The 17,580-nt window shown below is 33.7% G+C and overlaps 1 protein-coding gene and 1 non-coding gene across 2 annotated transcripts; both read right to left on the bottom strand.

The window, feature by feature from the left end:
• Window positions 1-245: 245 nt before the first annotated feature.
• On the bottom strand, window positions 246-441 carry LOC137808853 (U2 spliceosomal RNA). The gene has a single exon (XR_011080752.1). It is a non-coding gene; the product is annotated as a U2 spliceosomal RNA (small nuclear RNA).
• A 1,192-nt stretch (window positions 442-1,633) lies between these two features.
• Window positions 1,634-11,084, bottom strand: LOC137807065 (pleiotropic drug resistance protein 3). The gene is made up of 24 exons (XM_068607509.1): window positions 10,313-11,084; window positions 9,791-9,914; window positions 9,550-9,635; window positions 9,112-9,196; window positions 8,675-8,834; window positions 8,499-8,575; window positions 8,369-8,422; window positions 8,171-8,261; window positions 7,618-7,919; window positions 7,176-7,457; window positions 6,782-7,095; window positions 6,529-6,689; window positions 6,343-6,446; window positions 6,014-6,167; window positions 5,791-5,925; window positions 5,616-5,689; window positions 5,194-5,526; window positions 4,807-5,097; window positions 4,460-4,543; window positions 4,134-4,267; window positions 3,751-3,978; window positions 3,086-3,257; window positions 2,740-2,994; window positions 1,634-2,287 (listed from the first exon to the last, which is right to left on the bottom strand). The coding sequence occupies exons 1-24, from the start codon at window positions 10,663-10,665 to the stop codon at window positions 2,021-2,023; spliced, it is 4,320 nt and encodes a 1,439-aa protein (XP_068463610.1). The 5' UTR covers window positions 10,666-11,084; the 3' UTR covers window positions 1,634-2,020.
• Window positions 11,085-17,580: the final 6,496 nt, after the last annotated feature.

Genomic DNA, 17,580 nt, shown 5'->3' with positions numbered 1-17,580 from the left:
AAATGCCAAACAAAAAAAAGAAATCATTATAATAATAGATAAAAGACTTCACAATAAACCTACTTGATAAACCTAAGTAACCTAAATGGAAAAAATTAAAACGAAAACATTACAATATTAGACAACAAACATCTTCCAAAATAAACCAAGATAGGAAACTGTGTAACTAAATGACAAAAATTATAAAATAAAATAATAAATAATTTAAGAAAATTAAATAGCTTTGAAATTCTTTAACTTGATTGTTAGGGTGTGCCAGGCTCAAGCTATAGTGCAAGACTTGAGCGACACATGAGATCCCCAATAGCAAGCTATTGTAGTGGAATTTCCCCTTCAAAAAATTAATTTAATATCGTGTGGGTTAATAACCCACATATCAGATATTAAACTGATAAGAACAGATACTACACTTGATCTTAGCCAAAAGGCCGAGAAAGGTATGAGTATTCAAAACAAATTATGTTTCTTTTATAATAAAATCCCAGTGATTCTTATTTCTCCTCAGCGATATGGGACTTCTTAATGGTTACTCTGAGACATTATCCCATGGTCATCCACAACGGCACTTAAGTTTGAAGCTTGCTTTAGTACAACAAATAATTCTGAAAATGGAAAAGAAAGAACATCTTATGGATTGGAGAGTGGACATCATTTCTCTAATGGGAAGAGAAAACAACAATTTCACTCCTCCAAAAACAGGATATCTCACAATTTAGTTCAGTATTAATGCGTTGCATCTTCAACTTTTTCCATAGAAAAAACTCATGAATGTATCGAGAGTTTCCTCCTTGTACAATTATCTGCCTCCTGATGATAAATGATTGAAAGCTTGCATACCCACATTTCACAACCCATCATGGATTCAAGCTAAACCTCTTATCTGAGTAATTGCTGGGAGCTGAACACACTCTTCATCCTCCTTCGACTAATGCAGGTGTTTAAACAAACCAATGAAACTGATTCACGCTGAATTATGGAGGAGAGATACAATACACCACACTTCAACAGTGCCATTTTCTTTTAGTTCTCCTACAGTTATGTCAAATTTTCAAGAGTCTCTGAAATTTCTTTAATTATGACTCAATTTTTTATATTCCTGTGATAGCTTAAGAGGGATGATTTAAAAAAAATCACATTTACCTCGTTATTTTGTTATAATAATCATTCATTATTGTAATCTTCTCCTTTCCAACACAAGCATAACATGATAAATGACTAGTTCAGAATCATGTGTGCTTGTTATGACATGCAGGTACACAAACATGGACAAACTTATTTTAGTGTGCAATCTCTCAATGCAATAGTTTTATACTTCTACCCATCTCTCTAATACAAACAAGACAACTTAATTTTAAAAAGTTAGTCATAATATTTAATTATACTGATTTTATTAAAAAAAAATTACTCTCTCACCTTATAATTTCTATCCATATAAAATAATAATTTTTTATATAAGTTCCTCTTATATTAAAAGATTCTCATTTTAATCTCTATTATTAATAAAACAACGAGTTTGTTACGGAATATTTGCTAGTGAGGTCATTAGTCCATATTGATCCCTTGGCATCAATCAATAACTAAAGTGAAAACATAAATTGACAGGGATGTAAATAATAATAAAAGCTAAGAGAAGTAAAATGAAACATATATATTATAGATACAAAGAGTTTTCTAATTAAATAGTGTTATTTTAACTTGTACAACTTGAATATTTTTTATTACTACATAACTAGCTTTCTTGAAAAAATATGTCTCATAAACCTATCTCACTTGTTGACATATTTGTCTGTAAGCCCCTGATAGAAAGGTTTTTTCACTTCTTCATTTTCCTCCTCTTTTGGCAGGGATCTACATAACCAACATCAAAACTATAAAACAAATTTGAACATTACATGTTACATATGAGAGTATCTTGCCGTAAACATCTTGCTAATCTATGTAGCCACATGTTTCTATATTTCTATACATGAAAATTGAAGACACCACACTGCAGAAGAACCAATCTGTGTCTGTGTCTGTCTTATCTCTTTTGGTAATTCATTTTCCTTATGAAATAAGCAAACAGAGAAGCATAAACAATTGGGTAAGCAATGAGCACCACAGCCACAAGGCTTAATCTGTCATGCCGGAAACCATAGTAATCTCGTAAAAAGGAACCAACTGATTGGCGCTTCCCAAAGACTGTTACCTCCTTCTCCAAATCTCCATATTGTGAAGTTAGGAGGCCATTCAAGGACCAAGCAGTAGGACAAATCCAGTAGCACCAAACCCACCATTTAGGAATTTTCTGCAATTAAGAAACATAGTTAATATCTAAGGCTTCAAAGCATCTTGTACTTATTGGCATGGACTATGGACATTCAGCTCCCCCAGTCAAACACATGTATTAAGTTACTGATATAATTCAGAGATGCAGTATGATTCTGTTGTTCCGGATGCTATAAAGAAAAATTCAAAAAATAATTATCTGTGAAAGTCGTTTAATTATGAACTTTGATGTTGATAGGCAGTATGATCCTTCAACAATGGAATGGATTACATTTTGGGGAAGGATAAAATTCACCTTTAAAAGTAAGCATTTTGGGTGGGATTGGATTGGATCCTAGAAAACTTTGGATCCAAATTCCCTCAAAAAGTATTTTGGATGCAAATATAATATTAAGGTAGAAATTCAAGCCCTTGTGATGCCATAAACACTGAATTAGTATAGAGAAATTTTGGTAGATCCAAAAGACTTACCGGTCCTGGCATGAGAAATCCAGAAAAGAGATTGAATATGGTGTAGACTGCGGTTGACAATACAGATGCTATGTCGAGATTCGAGCTCATTGACATTATCATCATTCCAAGGTATACAAAGTACAAAAATGTACAGAATGTGGTGTAGAAGTACCAAAACACTTTCTGAACTGACCAATGGAAACCTATCATTGGATATGTGATGGCCACATATAAAATTGATTGCACTAAGATATATGGTATTTCAATGGCCACCTGCATTAAGAAAAGAATATTACTGATTTAATAACATTTATTTTTCCTATCAAATAAGTACTACTTGAATTTGTTTAAAGTAACTACAAACCTGTGCAAATGAATAAGCAGTGGAAGAATACATTCCAGCAAACTTTTCTCGGTACAAAACAGCACGCTCAGTAGCCACATATGGCAGAATTGTAGAGCAGTAATTTAGACCCAAGAATATTACAGCAATATACATGGATCCAAGTACGTTGAACAAATCCTGCTGATTGTTTCTTTAACCAAAGAAGAAGTATATGTCAGCACTTTCATCTGTACAACTTCAAGTTTAAGACTACACTAGAATCATGCAAGCACTTATGTTGATTTTCCCTAATATGACTATGACACAAAATTCATATTGTTTTATGCTTTCGTAAGGCACACTATTCATGGCACTTGGTTGAGTAATTCACTTGCTTCTCTCTGTGGTTATCACAATGAAGGTGCTGAAAGTACTATTTTATGGATTTCAGCTTCTCTCTGTTGACAGAACTTATCAAAAGTAAAAGAACCTGAGATATGTTAATTTAATAATCTCCTTTCCACTCGAGTCCATATGTTGAAGACAGACAGTGGAACGAATGAAGTATAGGGATAAAATGTTGCATCTCCACTATCTGGAGTTTGAGGTTGTGGAGATTCTTTTAACATACATATTTCTTTTTGGAGAAAAAATGAATGAGTTTATTTTCAGGAAAAATTATAAGTATATGAAAACAAACTTACATTTCATTCCCTTTCTGCCAAAATACTGCTCCAAATATTATTGCACAAACAATCATGAATATGAAACGTGTTAAGTTGTACTCAGGACTTCTCCAATAGGACAAGTGTTGCTTCCATAAGCATGCCATGAACTGTCCCAAGCTATTTTGTGGGAATCTAGTTGAGAAATGTAGGTCTGTCGAACCTGGTGCTGGTTCACTTAACACTCTTACCACTTCAAGGGTATCCCTAGAAACAGAAACAGTAATTCAAAATTTGGGATAAGTAATCTTTGAAATTTATTATCATTACCATTAAAACTGAAAACAGTTATGGCACGTAAATTCTGAAAAACAAAAGTTTAAAAAAATTGTAAAATGAAGAATAGCCGATTGGATGCTCACTGGTAAAGGTGTGACTCCTTATATATTTGAGCAAAATCTATTTTGAGTTTTGCTTCTACAGATGCAGAGGTAGCTTCCAACATCCAGGTTGCAGGATTATAATTGTCCATGATCTTTGGCACCCCAGGTATATTCTGATGGACAGTGAAATTAATTAGCTACAAATTTTAACAGTTTAAATGAAGGAGCGGCAAAGGTACACACTCCCCTAAGGGCAGTTTTAATTTAGTCATTAACATATTTGAGACTATCGTAAGAAAATAAAATGATCATTGATCCATCAAGAATCTAAACTGCTATCTACTTTGCTGTTGGTTTGAGCATACCTGAAAATATTCAATCAGTCTACTTGAATGATGGCCTAGCATTCCACTATAAATAATCTGTCCACCAGATTTCATTAGAATCAACTGCATGAAAATAACTAAATTTTAGTTGCTGGCCATGACAGAGAAGGTAATATCATGCATTTTATTTCTAGATTTGCAAATAAGGGTGGTCAAATTTTGCTACATGCCACTTACTTCCAATTCTAGAAGCAAGAAATCAAGATATTTACTGAATCACCGAGAGAGATGAATACACTGATTTATTTGTGCATTAGATAGAAAGTTATTATATTTTAAAGGCTGCTATTTCACAGATTTTGACAACAGAATGCACTTTGGACTACCTCATCAAAAGTCTCAAATATGTCGATGCTTGGTTGGTGTATAGTGCAAACAGTGGTTCTGCCAGTGGCAACAACATTCTTCACTGCACGCATAACAACTGCAGCTGCTCGAGCATCCAAACCAGATGTAGGTTCATCCATGAATATTATTGATGGATTGGAAACAAGTTCCACTGCAATGGTTAGTCTTTTACGTTGCTCGGTAGATAAGCCACTTTGGCCAGGTACGCCAACTAAGCAATCCTTTACACTGTCAAGTTCAATTGTTTCAAGGACTTCTTCAACAAATTTCTGTTCAGTAGATATACATAGAATTTAGAAAGTTATAAAATGCATCTGTTATTTAGGAAAGAAAAACCATGGTGCAAGTGATAAAGGAAACCATACCCCTTTTGTGGCTGAATCAATTTCTGTTGGCAATCGCAACCAAGCTGAGTATTTGACAGATTCTTCAATGGTTATATATGGAGAATGTATGTCATTCTGCTCACAGTAACCTGAAACTCTTTCAAATGTCTTTTGTACTTTAGGGTATCCTGCAATTCTTATTTCTCCTTCAATGATACCTCCAGTTTTTCTTCCGGAAAGAACATCCATTAGAGTTGTCTTCCCTGCTCCACTGACCCCCATCAGTGCAGTGAGAACTCCTGGCCTAAAAGCTCCAGTGATATCACGGAGCAATTGTAGCCTTTTCTCATCGGAACCATGTTTTTTCATCTCCTGCTCAGAATGACAAAGTTATAAAATCTTAATTGGCAACATTGTCAATAACACGAAATCATGACAAACAAGATAGGTAAGCTTATTACCGGTGGAACATCAACAAAGTACTGGACATCCTTAAATGCTATTGACAATGGCTCAAAGGGAAGGACCATTTTCCCTGCATGACCAAACATGTAAAAGAAACCAAAATTCCTTACTATTTTTGCTTGAAAGAAAGAACTCTTGTTTGATATAATTTATCATGGAAGCGTTATTCACCTGTGCTTTGATTTCCCCTTGGTGTGTGGCCAATATCAACGGTAACTGACTTCAGTTCCACACTATCACTTCTTCCTTGTTCATTTAGCTGAGAGAGCTTCTTTTTTGAGACTAAAGCTCGAGACATCTTAGGCTCTGAATACATTTCCCTTGAAGTCAGTGGATTGAACAAATAAAGTAACTGTTTTATTATTTTCCTTGTATTAACAAAGATAAGACTTACGTTTTATGTATGTTAATGCCAAGACAAATCCAAAATCAAACAGTATGGTGAAACCAAGTAGGGCTCCAACTGATATCCAATAGAAGTTACTGTCAAAGTCTAAACCGTGACTACTAAGAACCTCCTTCCCTACTGTGATATTTCCCTCTTGGATCTGCAAATAAAAAAGAAAGTAATTTAGATATACATACATACACGCATACATACATACACATACATACATACACATACATACATATATATACATATATATATATACATACATACATATATATATATATTATTGTGACCTATCATGAAGCTGAACAATAATTATCTTATAAAAATACCTTTTGCCAGCGAGGAGCTTGAAATTCATTTAGTGTTATTCCAATTTCCCCATATGACATTGGAGAAAGCCAAAATCCCCACCTCAACCACCGTGGTAGTGATGCTGCAGTGAATAAACTCCATAAGAATGAGAAACTTTAAAATTAGTACAAAAACTTATAGATTGAGGCTATAAATTTGCTTACGCCGAGGAAGAATAAAGCCTCCAAACAAGAACATCAGTGCTAGGACCAAGGAACCAACAGTTGTAGCTGCAACATCAGTTTTGAAAACTGAAGCCAGGAAACGACACATGGAGGTGGATGACATATGCAAAGTAACAAGCAAAAGAAACTGGCGGAGGAACCTGATCTCATAAGGTAAGAGATAAGAAAAACTTGCAAAGTAAAAGAAAAGCATGCTGTTTTGTGTATGCATGAAAGTAAACAAAGTACTTGCCTTGTTATTTCAGGGCTGTAGCCTATAACATAATATGTTACTGATGTCCAAACAATAGAATCAAGTACTGAAAATGGAATCTTTAGAATTGCAGATGGAAGGCAGTATGCCCAAGCTGGATAGAGATAGAATTCCGTCTGTTTATCAACAACAGGGAGTCTAGTAATAGTCATGATCAATTCTGCAACTCCATTAGTCATGAGGCGGACAAGTGTATAGTACAATGAACCCAATAAATAGTTTGCACCTATCAAGTCCTCATCCCTCTGAGTGCGTAAGAAGACTGTCATTGTTATGATTGCTGTGATTGTAAGCTGCAATGGAAACAAGTGAGATCAAAGAAACTGATTGAAGCATTCAAGTGTCACTTAGCTTAGTTGAACTTGATACTAACCTGTACAGTTTTAAACACATAGATAAATGAATTTCGTTTCATGAGGAGAATCTCCCTTTTCATACAAGCTGTAAACAAATCCAATTTTCCCAGAGAGTACTTGCTAAATGATAAAGCTCTTTTATGGGATTCAGATTTATCGTTTGGCTGTGAGAGCTCATCACTTAACATTCTTCCCCAATAACTTGATATGAATATTTGAGAGAATTCATCCACTGAAATATATCTGTAAGGAATATCTGTGCGGTACCAGTATTGCCTTTGATCCTTCTTAGAGATTACCTGTACATAGTTGAAATTTATCACTTGTGTTGTGAGGCTATGATATGAGGATAAAGTGGATTAACAAGAAGGAAAATTCACTTGTGCTTTGGCTCAGCTGTAGCTAAGTACTTCCTATGGCACCAAAGAAAAAGGGGAGGGGGGGCATTTGTTATCTCACCTCTTGAAGAAAGTCTGCAACTCCTTTTCTTTCAGGACACCAGAAACCACAATCCTTAAAAAATTGGAGTGCTTGACTGCGGGGGCCATGGTATACTATTTTACCCTCAGCCATCAATATAAGATCATCAAACAACTCATAAGTTTCCGGTGCTGGTTGAAGGAGAGAAAGTACTGCAGTTGCATCTGTTATGTGCACCAATTGCTGGAGACATGTAACTATTTGAAAGGTTGTGGAGCTGTCCAAGCCAGTTGATATTTCATCCATAAAAAGAGCTTTTATAGGACCCACGATCATCTCTCCTGTCATAGTGTTTTGAAAATAAAATGGATGCATTAGGGGGGAGAATATGAAGATGAAGAACAACTGGTTTATTTGCTGCCTAAGCAGAAGGTTTCATTAGCCTTCAATTTATCAGTGATCATTGGTCTGGCAAAGAGGTGAGGCAATTCATATGTCCTTTAGCCAGGAGGAGTTCTTATAGTTAAAAAGAATTTTGAGTTCTGAATTTTTTTCAATTACAGTATAAAACATTATTTATCATTCTAGATACCTGTAGTTAGTCTTTTCTTCTGTCCACCTGAAATGCCTCTATCTAGTGCATCACCTACCAATATGTCAGCACAGATATCCAGTCCGAGAATCTACGATATCAGAAGTTTGTATTCACATGTCAAAAAGGTAGAAACATCATAAATAAGCCAATGAAAAATTATGTACTCTTATTCAGTTCTGCTTGAACCATATGTACCTTTAAAACATATTCTGTTTGAAGATTTTCGCTCTGTCCTTCAACTGAAATTGCCTGAAAAAGTCTTGTTATTTTCTTTGTCATCTGGTTGTTTGGTAATTATGTCATTAATTGTCTATACTAAAACTACCTTCATATAGGTATCAATATCTGCGTCGGGGATGATTCCTTCTTCTTTTTCCCTCCTGGTGATTTCAGCCACTATATCTGCAATGCAGAGGATATATTATATGTGAATGCCTAATAGTAAGGTATTAATTACAATTTTGTGGAATAATCTAGGATTGAGCAAGTAAGAAGCTTCACCAGCTCTGCTTCCAACTCCCTGACAGCGAGCCGAAAAGTCAATTGTTTCTCTCACAGTCATCTCTGGGACGTGCAGGTCATACTGGCTTATGTAAGCTGATGATTTTTGAGGAACAAATTCGTCTAGCTTGTAACCATTGTAAGAGATTTCTCCAGAAACCTGAATATGAGTAAAAGCAGTAGAATATCACTGAGATTGCGGTATAGGGAAATTCAATTGGCTTGGTTCCTTATATTAGTTTTGGAAGACCTTTTAGAATTCCATCAAGGATGAAGTAACATCAATGGCACTGCTAAGCATATTCCTTATTAGTCTAAATTATACTCAATCATGTTTGCTATATATATGACTATGAGAACTCAGATACAAAAGATACTTGAACTAAGTGACTTTATCCGATAATTTCAATCTGTTATTTTGTGTTTAAAATACAGACCTTGAGAGACTGCTCTAGTTTTCCAGCCAGTGCCTTTAACAGGGTTGTTTTCCCACAGCCTGGTGGACCAAGAAGAAGAGTAAGCCTGCAGATAAAAACATCTTTGAAAACTTAGTAATTTAGCCCCTTTTATTGTAAGCTTTATAATATTTGTGGTCACAATACAATATCCATGCTTAATGTCTTCAGTACTTGTGAATTTTAAAGGACTGAATTCAGAAAGACAGAAAACATGTGCACACTTTTGTCAGTAACTAGCTGAAAAACAAGAAGTGTTAAGCAATACACACTTTACTATTATTTGAAATTGGTGAGGAACCAGTTAAATCATGTGAGTTTCACTCCCCATTTGACTCTAGATGATATGAAGTGTATTGCTAGTATTTCTAAGTTACCTAGTGTTTCAAAACAACATACGCATATAACATATTCACTAACCTTGATGGCTTAACGATGCCACTGACATCATTCAGAATGCTTATCTCTGCTCCTTGAGAATTACACGATATAGTCTTCATGAAACCCTGTTCAAGGATAAAGTTAGCTTATTTTATGATGAACAAATGTAAATATTTCTTTGCTTTTCCATTTTCTTCTTAGATTGTGTCTCTTAATATTGCTTTATATATAATTCGGTTTCTTAGTGACCTGCTTAGGTTCAAGGAGAAAGCATGCTTACAGAAAATGTGCTAGAAAAAGAGTTCCATAGAGTTGGGAGTGCCTTCCCTTGAACAACCTCACATTCTGCTCCTACATTCAGGTTCTTGTACTTGATCTCCACAGTAGGTAACTTCACATTGACTCTGAAAACAACCAATATGTCAATTCTTGAAATAAAGTACCAACATCAACTGGTTCCTTCATTTAACTGATGATGCAAAGTGATCCTAGTAATCAGAGGTATGTCTCTACAAGATCAAAGTGTTAAACTGAATCAAAAGTAACAAGCAAATAGAATGGGGGAAAACAAAAAGAAAATTTCGAACATCGAAAAGAAATTTGAAAATTGGTCAAAAGCTATCCTATTTTGGAATTGGGTCCAAACCAAAACCCTTTGTGATAAAAAAGGCAAATATGAAGGTTTTGTCACTTGTAAATACTCCACTCTACCAATAACTCCAACAGAATGTTACACTTATTCTGTTTGTGACAACACTGAGAACATCTTCTACAGCTTGACAATCAAAGCAAGTGGAAATACCTGTCCATCCTTTCTCTTAGTTTCTGCAGCAGTTGGAGGTTATCATTCTCAATGTGCTTTATGAGCCTGTCAATGAATAAACGCTTTTCCACTGCTCCAAGCTTGGTAACATCGACCACCCTTTTGCTGCTGCTTCTCCAAGCTCCAAACTTTTCCACTGTTTCTCTGCTGCTGCTTCCAGTATCCTCCTGAGTGATATCAACAAAAGAAGTCTTAATCCTTTTGAAAGTTGGTAGCTTCTCTATGGCAGCCCACTTGGACTGAAGCTCCTTGTCTTCCTCCACAAAAGAATCCGCATCTCTCTCAAAGGTCAACACATGGCCCTGAGTCCTTCCTCTTGGAGTTAACTCCATTGGAATTGTGTTAAACTAGGGGCTTTGTGAAGCAGTTACTACTGGAGCTGTTAAACCTCAAGCTCCTGACAATTACAGAGATGATGCCAAAAGTTGCCAATGATTGTTACAGGTGGTGGGGGGATTCATGGAAGGGAGAAAGAGAACTCTTCACACAGAAAAACAATAGTGTCTTTCTCCTTTAAAGCTGGGAAATCATTTATGAAGACCCTATAGCAGCCACCTCTTCTGTGGTCCCTTGATTGGGAAACAAATCCAATCTGGTCATATGATTGTCAAGGCTCATTCAATTGCAGGAGGAGAGCTGTTTTGTTACATCTACAACACCATACAGTGGTTCTTCTTCTTCTATAATTTGGTTCCTCTCTCTTTCATTTAGTTATTATTTTATAATCCCCTCATTCATCATTGACCAGCACAGAGAGTCCTTGTGGGGATTGTTTTTTACCATAAAACCATTATTTTAGTTCATATTTTAATAACATGTTGTTTTCTTTGATTCAAAAGTAGCAGTCAGTGCAAAAGTGATTACTGCTAACGGTTGCCATATCTTTTACATTAAACTATCTACTTCACCCAACAGTTCTCTGTCTTATTACCATTATACAAAGTATACGTGTAAATTTCAGACTCTATCAAAAAAAAATTATACCAATTTAATTATGCCATCATAAAATTTTACTTGAAAGATTCTCTTACATAACTTCTTTAAAAAAAATTAAAATTTGTGTAAAAACTAATCTTAATTTAAGAAAAACTAATTTTACTATAAAATTGTTTTAAAAAAATCCATAGTTTAACTAATCTTTTACTTTTCTATTATTGAGTAAAGTTTTTCAAACATAAGTTACCCACATTAGTCTGTCCCATAAGCACTTTTTTTGTCTTGTTTATTAGAATAATATTAAAATTTAGCTTGAGTCTTTAATCAACGTTCATTGTGGTAGCTCAGGTTTGCAAAGGAAGCAAAGATGAAGATGAAGATGAATGAAGACACACTTGCCACTTTTTTACTAGGTGGAGCCATGGGTATTCCATAAAGTGGAGTAGGAAAGTGCAAGGAAATAACCATACAATTTTCTATTATTAGCATCAAGTTGTGACTTGTGAGCCCAAAAAATTATTTTTTTTAAAAAATACATAGGAGTTTTGGTTCAACAAAAGATCAAATTTGAATTAAAGTTGAGCAAATTCAAGTAAATTTCAGCATGAATTTGTTGAATAACTAATTGTGATGATGATGCATGTAGACTTTCAAAGTTCAGTGGCGGCTTATTGAATAAAATATTGTAAAAATGGAGAATGAGTTAATATTATTTTTCTTAAAGAATTTGCTGGACTTATATAGTGCCTGCAATGTGAAAATCACATGCTCTATTCTCTCTTCAAATATTGCTTCGTTGGTCTTACCTGTCATTTTCACATTAAATAAAATATTATAATTTTCTCATTTTTTTTCTAAAAATACTATGTTTTTACTGCCACATAAAATCCTTTTACAGATTAAACTTTAAATAACTTTTAGTTATTTTTGTGAGGATGAATATGATTCGCATTTTATTAATTTCGGCGTGATCCACAATCCTTTCTTTCATAGTAAACCTCAAAATACGTTTAAATAAATTTTAACCACTTTCCGAAATTATAATAAAAAACTTTTTAAAATAAAATAATCTTAATTAGAAAATACTTAGATTTTTTAGTTAAATTTTTATTATTAGAAAGTTATTTGATTTTTCGAAAGTAATAGGGTGGATACAAAATTAAGAAAAAAAATCTGCAGCAACTATGAGTTTGTTTTTCTTTCCCTTGCTGTCTTCTTTTGGAGTTTTCTTATTTTCTAATCACAACTTGTTGCAGTCACAGTCATTTTAGTTTACTACAACACTACCATTACCACGCACAGCACAACACGTGCTAAAAAATAACAACATCACTATATTAGTCGAGATCTCCAACACACTTTCTTCACGTCGAGAGTGAGGACTCGTGCGTGGAATAACATACTATCATAACATATTATGAAATAAACTTTAAGTGTAACTCAACCTCATAAAACTGAATCACGAGATGAGATTTGCATCTAGTTATATGAATTTTTTTATCTCTTGATCTGATATGAGATCTCCAACAATTGTATTTCTGTTAACTTTTTAATCTTAAGAATTTGACTATTTTTTCCCTTTCATTTTAAACCAAGCTCGATATAAAAATCCTTTTATAACATCTTCATGGTTTCTTCACTCTCTTGTCTTGTCTCTTAGTTCCTTGAACCCCTCTTACGATACTGTCACTACCACCGTCATCCCAATCGGTATCGCCACCATCAATATTGTTCTCGTCAACTGTCGCCACGTACTGTACCGGTGGTTTTGCTCTGAAAGCTATGAGATTCACTTTTATTGTTTCGTTTTTGTGAGTTCTGCATTACTGTGAGTTTGCGTTTCCTCTTTATGAAGTTTGGGATACCTCTCAATTATACATTCTCAAAAAAAATTTCGTGGTAACACTAAGATTGTAGATTGTGCAATTAAAATACACTTCTAATCTTCAAATTTTATTTGTACAAAGAAAAAGAAAAAGAAAAAGAAAAGAAAAAGAAAAAGAAAGTGGGTTATATAATAAACTGGTTATACAATTATTCACGATTCACATGGCATTTGGTTGTTTACTTATTTTTTCTTATAAGTCTTCTTCCTTAATCACTGGTACTCAATCAGGTTGATCTGAAAAGTACTCTGAAGATCAAGTAAGTACTAGGTATATGAGGTGTATATTAAGAACGAATTAAAGGTGTAAATTACATATCTATAAAGAATTTATTTATAGTGTTTAGTCACGGAACATCTGTTGTAATGGGTTGAATTTATCATAACTTTAGCAATGTTAGTTCATTTTAGGAATATTCTTGATTTCTGGTTACCCGAATTTAATGGATGTGTATTTAGTGTGTGCTCCAAATTGTACCAATGACATGACTCGTCCGGTAGAAAATTTGTTGATTTTAAATCTAAAATTAATCAAATTTAAAAATTTATTTTATATTGTAAGTCTTCAATGTATTACATTTAAGAAAAAGGAAAATATACACTTTAAGAAATGCATTCTTTGATTCAGGAAATGTATTTTTTACATAAATAATAATTTACTTTACTTACACGGTCTCTTGTAAAAAATTGAATGCAACCCTCTTAAACTAATTCACTTTTTAATATTGGTTAGCGATTAAATAAACTTAAATATGGATTAACAAAATATAAAAACACAAAATTAATTTCTAGATTGGGATATTAGTTGGTCAAAATTGGTTTTCGGATACAAGAATCAAACTTGAGTTATGAATCTGGAAGTGAAAATTTGACTTCTACATTTATATTATGTTTTAAAATATGACTTTCACTTGTACATTACATAGTTCCAAAAAGTCAAAATATATTTTGAATTTGTATAATAAAAAAATTAATATTAATTTTAAAATTATGTTATGAATGTTGTAATTCAGAATATTATTATTAAATTTAAAATTATACAATCTAAAAATAATAATTTATTAATTATAGAATGCATAATTAAGAGAATTCCCATATTGGAACAACTTCGTACCAGAAATCCAACAAATTTTAAAATTAAACATAAATATCATTCACTTTCAAGCTTCACTATCTTCACACAAGTTCAATGTTTCTAGAAAGGGTGTTTTTTATCTGTATTCTGGCAAATTTCTTACTGCACTCTAGGTAAAATATTTCATCTAATTCGTCATAATTTTAAAAAACTCCTTCGAGAACATACTATAGAATTTTATTTTTTTTAAAAATACATTCCGAAACATAAATACGTTTTGAAAAGTTTTCCAAAAATTTTATTTTAAAAAATACTTTTCGATAATATATTTTATAAATTTCAAAAAATATTTTCTATAAATATTCTGCAAAATATGTTATGAAAATATTCGAAAAAAGTAATCCATATAAATCAACTTTAAAAGGATAAAACAATCTTTGCAAAATTGATGAGGTGCACCAAGCAGAAATTTGTTGGGTTGAGGAAGAAACACCTTTCCAAAAATCTACTCAGCCCCTGATGATTGTTTCTTCCTGCACCTCCATAGGTTCTCCTGTCACTCCATATAAACGTGAAAATACTTTTTTATGTTTCTTGTATCACTCTCATATAGTAGCTTTCGAATTATGAAATTTGGACACACATTTGAAAAAAGACTTTCGAATTACATAATTTGGAAGCTAAAAAAGACTTCCAAATTATGTAATTGAAAAACTAATTATGCATCTAAAAAATGGCTTCCAGATTATGTAATTCAGAAGCTAATTACAAATTTGAAAAAAGACTTTCAGATTATATAATCCGAAATATTACAAATGGATATATTTGGAAATACAAAAATTTATGAGGTGAGAGAATAACATATGGAGGTGCAGGAAGAAACAATCACCCCTCATCCATGTCCACCAAAGTGCACAAACCAATGTTGCAAGTGTGTAGCAAAACAACACAATAACAAAACACCCACAAAACCTCCTTTGTTGGGTAAAAATAGAGCACTAATGCAAGATAGTTTCTTCCTGCACCTCCATGACTTCTTCTTCCAACCCTATACTAAAAGCACATTTACTAATATACCCTTCAATAAAAATATTAAAAAATTAAAATAATATTTTAATCTACTTTTAACATTTAAATCTAAACTTCACTTTCACCTTCACCGTGCCTCTTCTTCTATTTCCTTTCCAGCGGCGTCGCACTACCCCCTCCCATTCCAAGGTTTCTTTCTCTTCATCTCTCAAATTTCTCTAAACCCCACATTCTCTACCACTCACATATCCACAAGTGTCCTCTTCACAGGTTAGTAAGTTTAATTTTACTGATTTTGCATTGCTTTTGAAACTTGCGTTTGTGCTGCTGTGTAATCTAGTATTCACTGTGTAATCCGTTTGTGTTGTTGTGTAATCCGGTACTCACTGTGTAATCCGTTTGAAACTTGCGTTTTTTCGTAATAGGCACCAGATTATGTAATCTGGTACAGTTGAGAATGTAAAGTAATACCGGATTACGTAATCCAATTTAGGTTATTTAAGTAATTCTGAATTAGGTAATCCGGTTTAGGTATTTAAGTAATTTTGAATTACGTAATCCGGTTTAGGTTTACAACATGTTTCGAATTACATACTTCGGTATGTACATTGTGTACTTAGTCTTTCAAATTATGTAATCCGGTAGTGTTCTTACAAAGTAGCGATTTTTGTGTTTTTGCGTTTTTGTTATGTATTTAGTTTCCAACCCACTTGGTAAAAACTTTTTTAAATTTTATATTATGTACACAAATTCATGATTATATTATTTATTATTTGTAAATAATTAAAATTTAAATTGTGTTGTGGATAAATATGGCTAAAACTAGAGATGGTGGATCTTAGGATCATGATCGCAGAAGACCGAGGACATCCGTCCGTAGAAGAGACCGAGGTGGTGTCGAGGAAAGGATTGGTGATGATGTTCATATCGATAATGACAATGAACAAGGATTACAGAATGATGACCAAGTAGACCAGGGAGAAGGGTTTCCTAGAGGACCTTCTGATATGTCTTTACTAGTAAATTTTCCTGACCATGTTGTTGTTAAGCTTTGGGAGGGTGAGGTAAGAACGAAAAAACCTTCAATTAAATTGTCTTTACTAATTGTTGTTTAAATTTATTTAATTATATTTAATATATGCAAAATTTAAATTAGGATCGGGGAGAACTTAAATTGGTATCCCACGGTAGGAAATTACGTAAATTTGGGATGGCTCATGCTAATATTGAGCTACTTATACAAAATTCTGGATTGTTTAGTTTGTGCAATATAAGTTATGAAGTGGGTGACAAGGGATTGATTTCAGCCTTTGTCGAAAGGTGGCATCGGGAGACAAACTCCTTCCACCTTCCCGTAGGTGAGATGACCATCACACTTGATGATGTGTCATCTCTTTTACACCTCCCCATTTTGGGTCAATTCCAACATATGTGCCCTTAGAGTACAACGAGGCTGCGACAATTTTAGCTGAGTTACTAGGGGTGGATGAGGCTCGGGGGAAGGTTGAGATGAGGCAGTGTTGAGGCGTCCACGTACGACTGAGTTGGCTTCGAGATATATATGAGGAATGTTGCGCTTAGGAGGCTTGGGAGTGTGCTGTCAGGGCTTACTTGTTGCATCTGCTTGGATGCACTATTTTTGTAGATAAAAGTGCCACCTCTGTATCTATATCGTACTTATTGTTATTCAGCAATCTACATATGTGTCATAGATATGCATGGGGAGCAACAACACTTACATATCTATATGAGCAGTTGATGGATGCATCTTATTTTTGTTGAAGATGGTTGTTGCCCCTTCAAGACATGTGTTTGACGAAGACTTATATGTGCTTTTCATGTGTATTTTAAGTGAGTCTTAGGTAGTGTTTTGAGGTTGTTTAAGAGTGGGATTTTTGCTGAGTAACTCACATCCTACCCTGGCCATGTGATAAGAACAAGCATAAGGTTTCTTGAACTGTTTTTCACATGTTTTACAAAAAACACGTTTACTGCATAAAAATAAATCTGTTCTTTTCTAAATAAACAGATTCATTTTTAAACTGATGTCTTGGCTAAGTCTTGTGAAAATTAGATTTTGTGCATCAAGTATTTTGACTAAGTCTTCTACCTTTCAAAACGACTGTGTTTTAAATAGTTAAGCTTTCTCTGTTTTCGTTTTGAAAAATAAATCTGTTCATCTGTAAATGAATAGATTCTTTTTTACTCTGGTGCCATGGCTATCTTAAACGGTTTTCAGTTTTGTCCCTGCACCAGAATGGCTGACTAAGTCTCCTCACATAACAAATTCTCTAACTGTTTTTGAAAATAAATCTGTTCATT

The sequence above is a fragment of the Phaseolus vulgaris genome, chromosome 3, assembly GCF_051622355.1.
Source record: "Phaseolus vulgaris cultivar YP4 chromosome 3, ASM5162235v1, whole genome shotgun sequence".
Taxonomy (NCBI): domain Eukaryota; kingdom Viridiplantae; phylum Streptophyta; class Magnoliopsida; order Fabales; family Fabaceae; genus Phaseolus; species Phaseolus vulgaris.
The sequence above is the reverse complement of the archived record's forward strand: the minus strand, read 5'-3'. Positions and strand labels throughout refer to the sequence as shown.

Coding starts and splice junctions, on each gene's coding strand:
- LOC137807065 (XM_068607509.1), bottom strand. CDS start 10,665: ATGGAGTTAACTCCAAGAGGAAGGACTCAGGGCCATGTGTTGACCTTT. Junction 9,197..9,549: donor GGCATCGTTAAGCCATCAAG/GTTAGTGAATAT, acceptor TTTTATCTGCAG/GCTTACTCTTCTTCTTGGTC. Junction 7,096..7,175: donor ATGTGTTTAAAACTGTACAG/GTTAGTATCAAG, acceptor TTTCCATTGCAG/CTTACAATCACAGCAATCAT.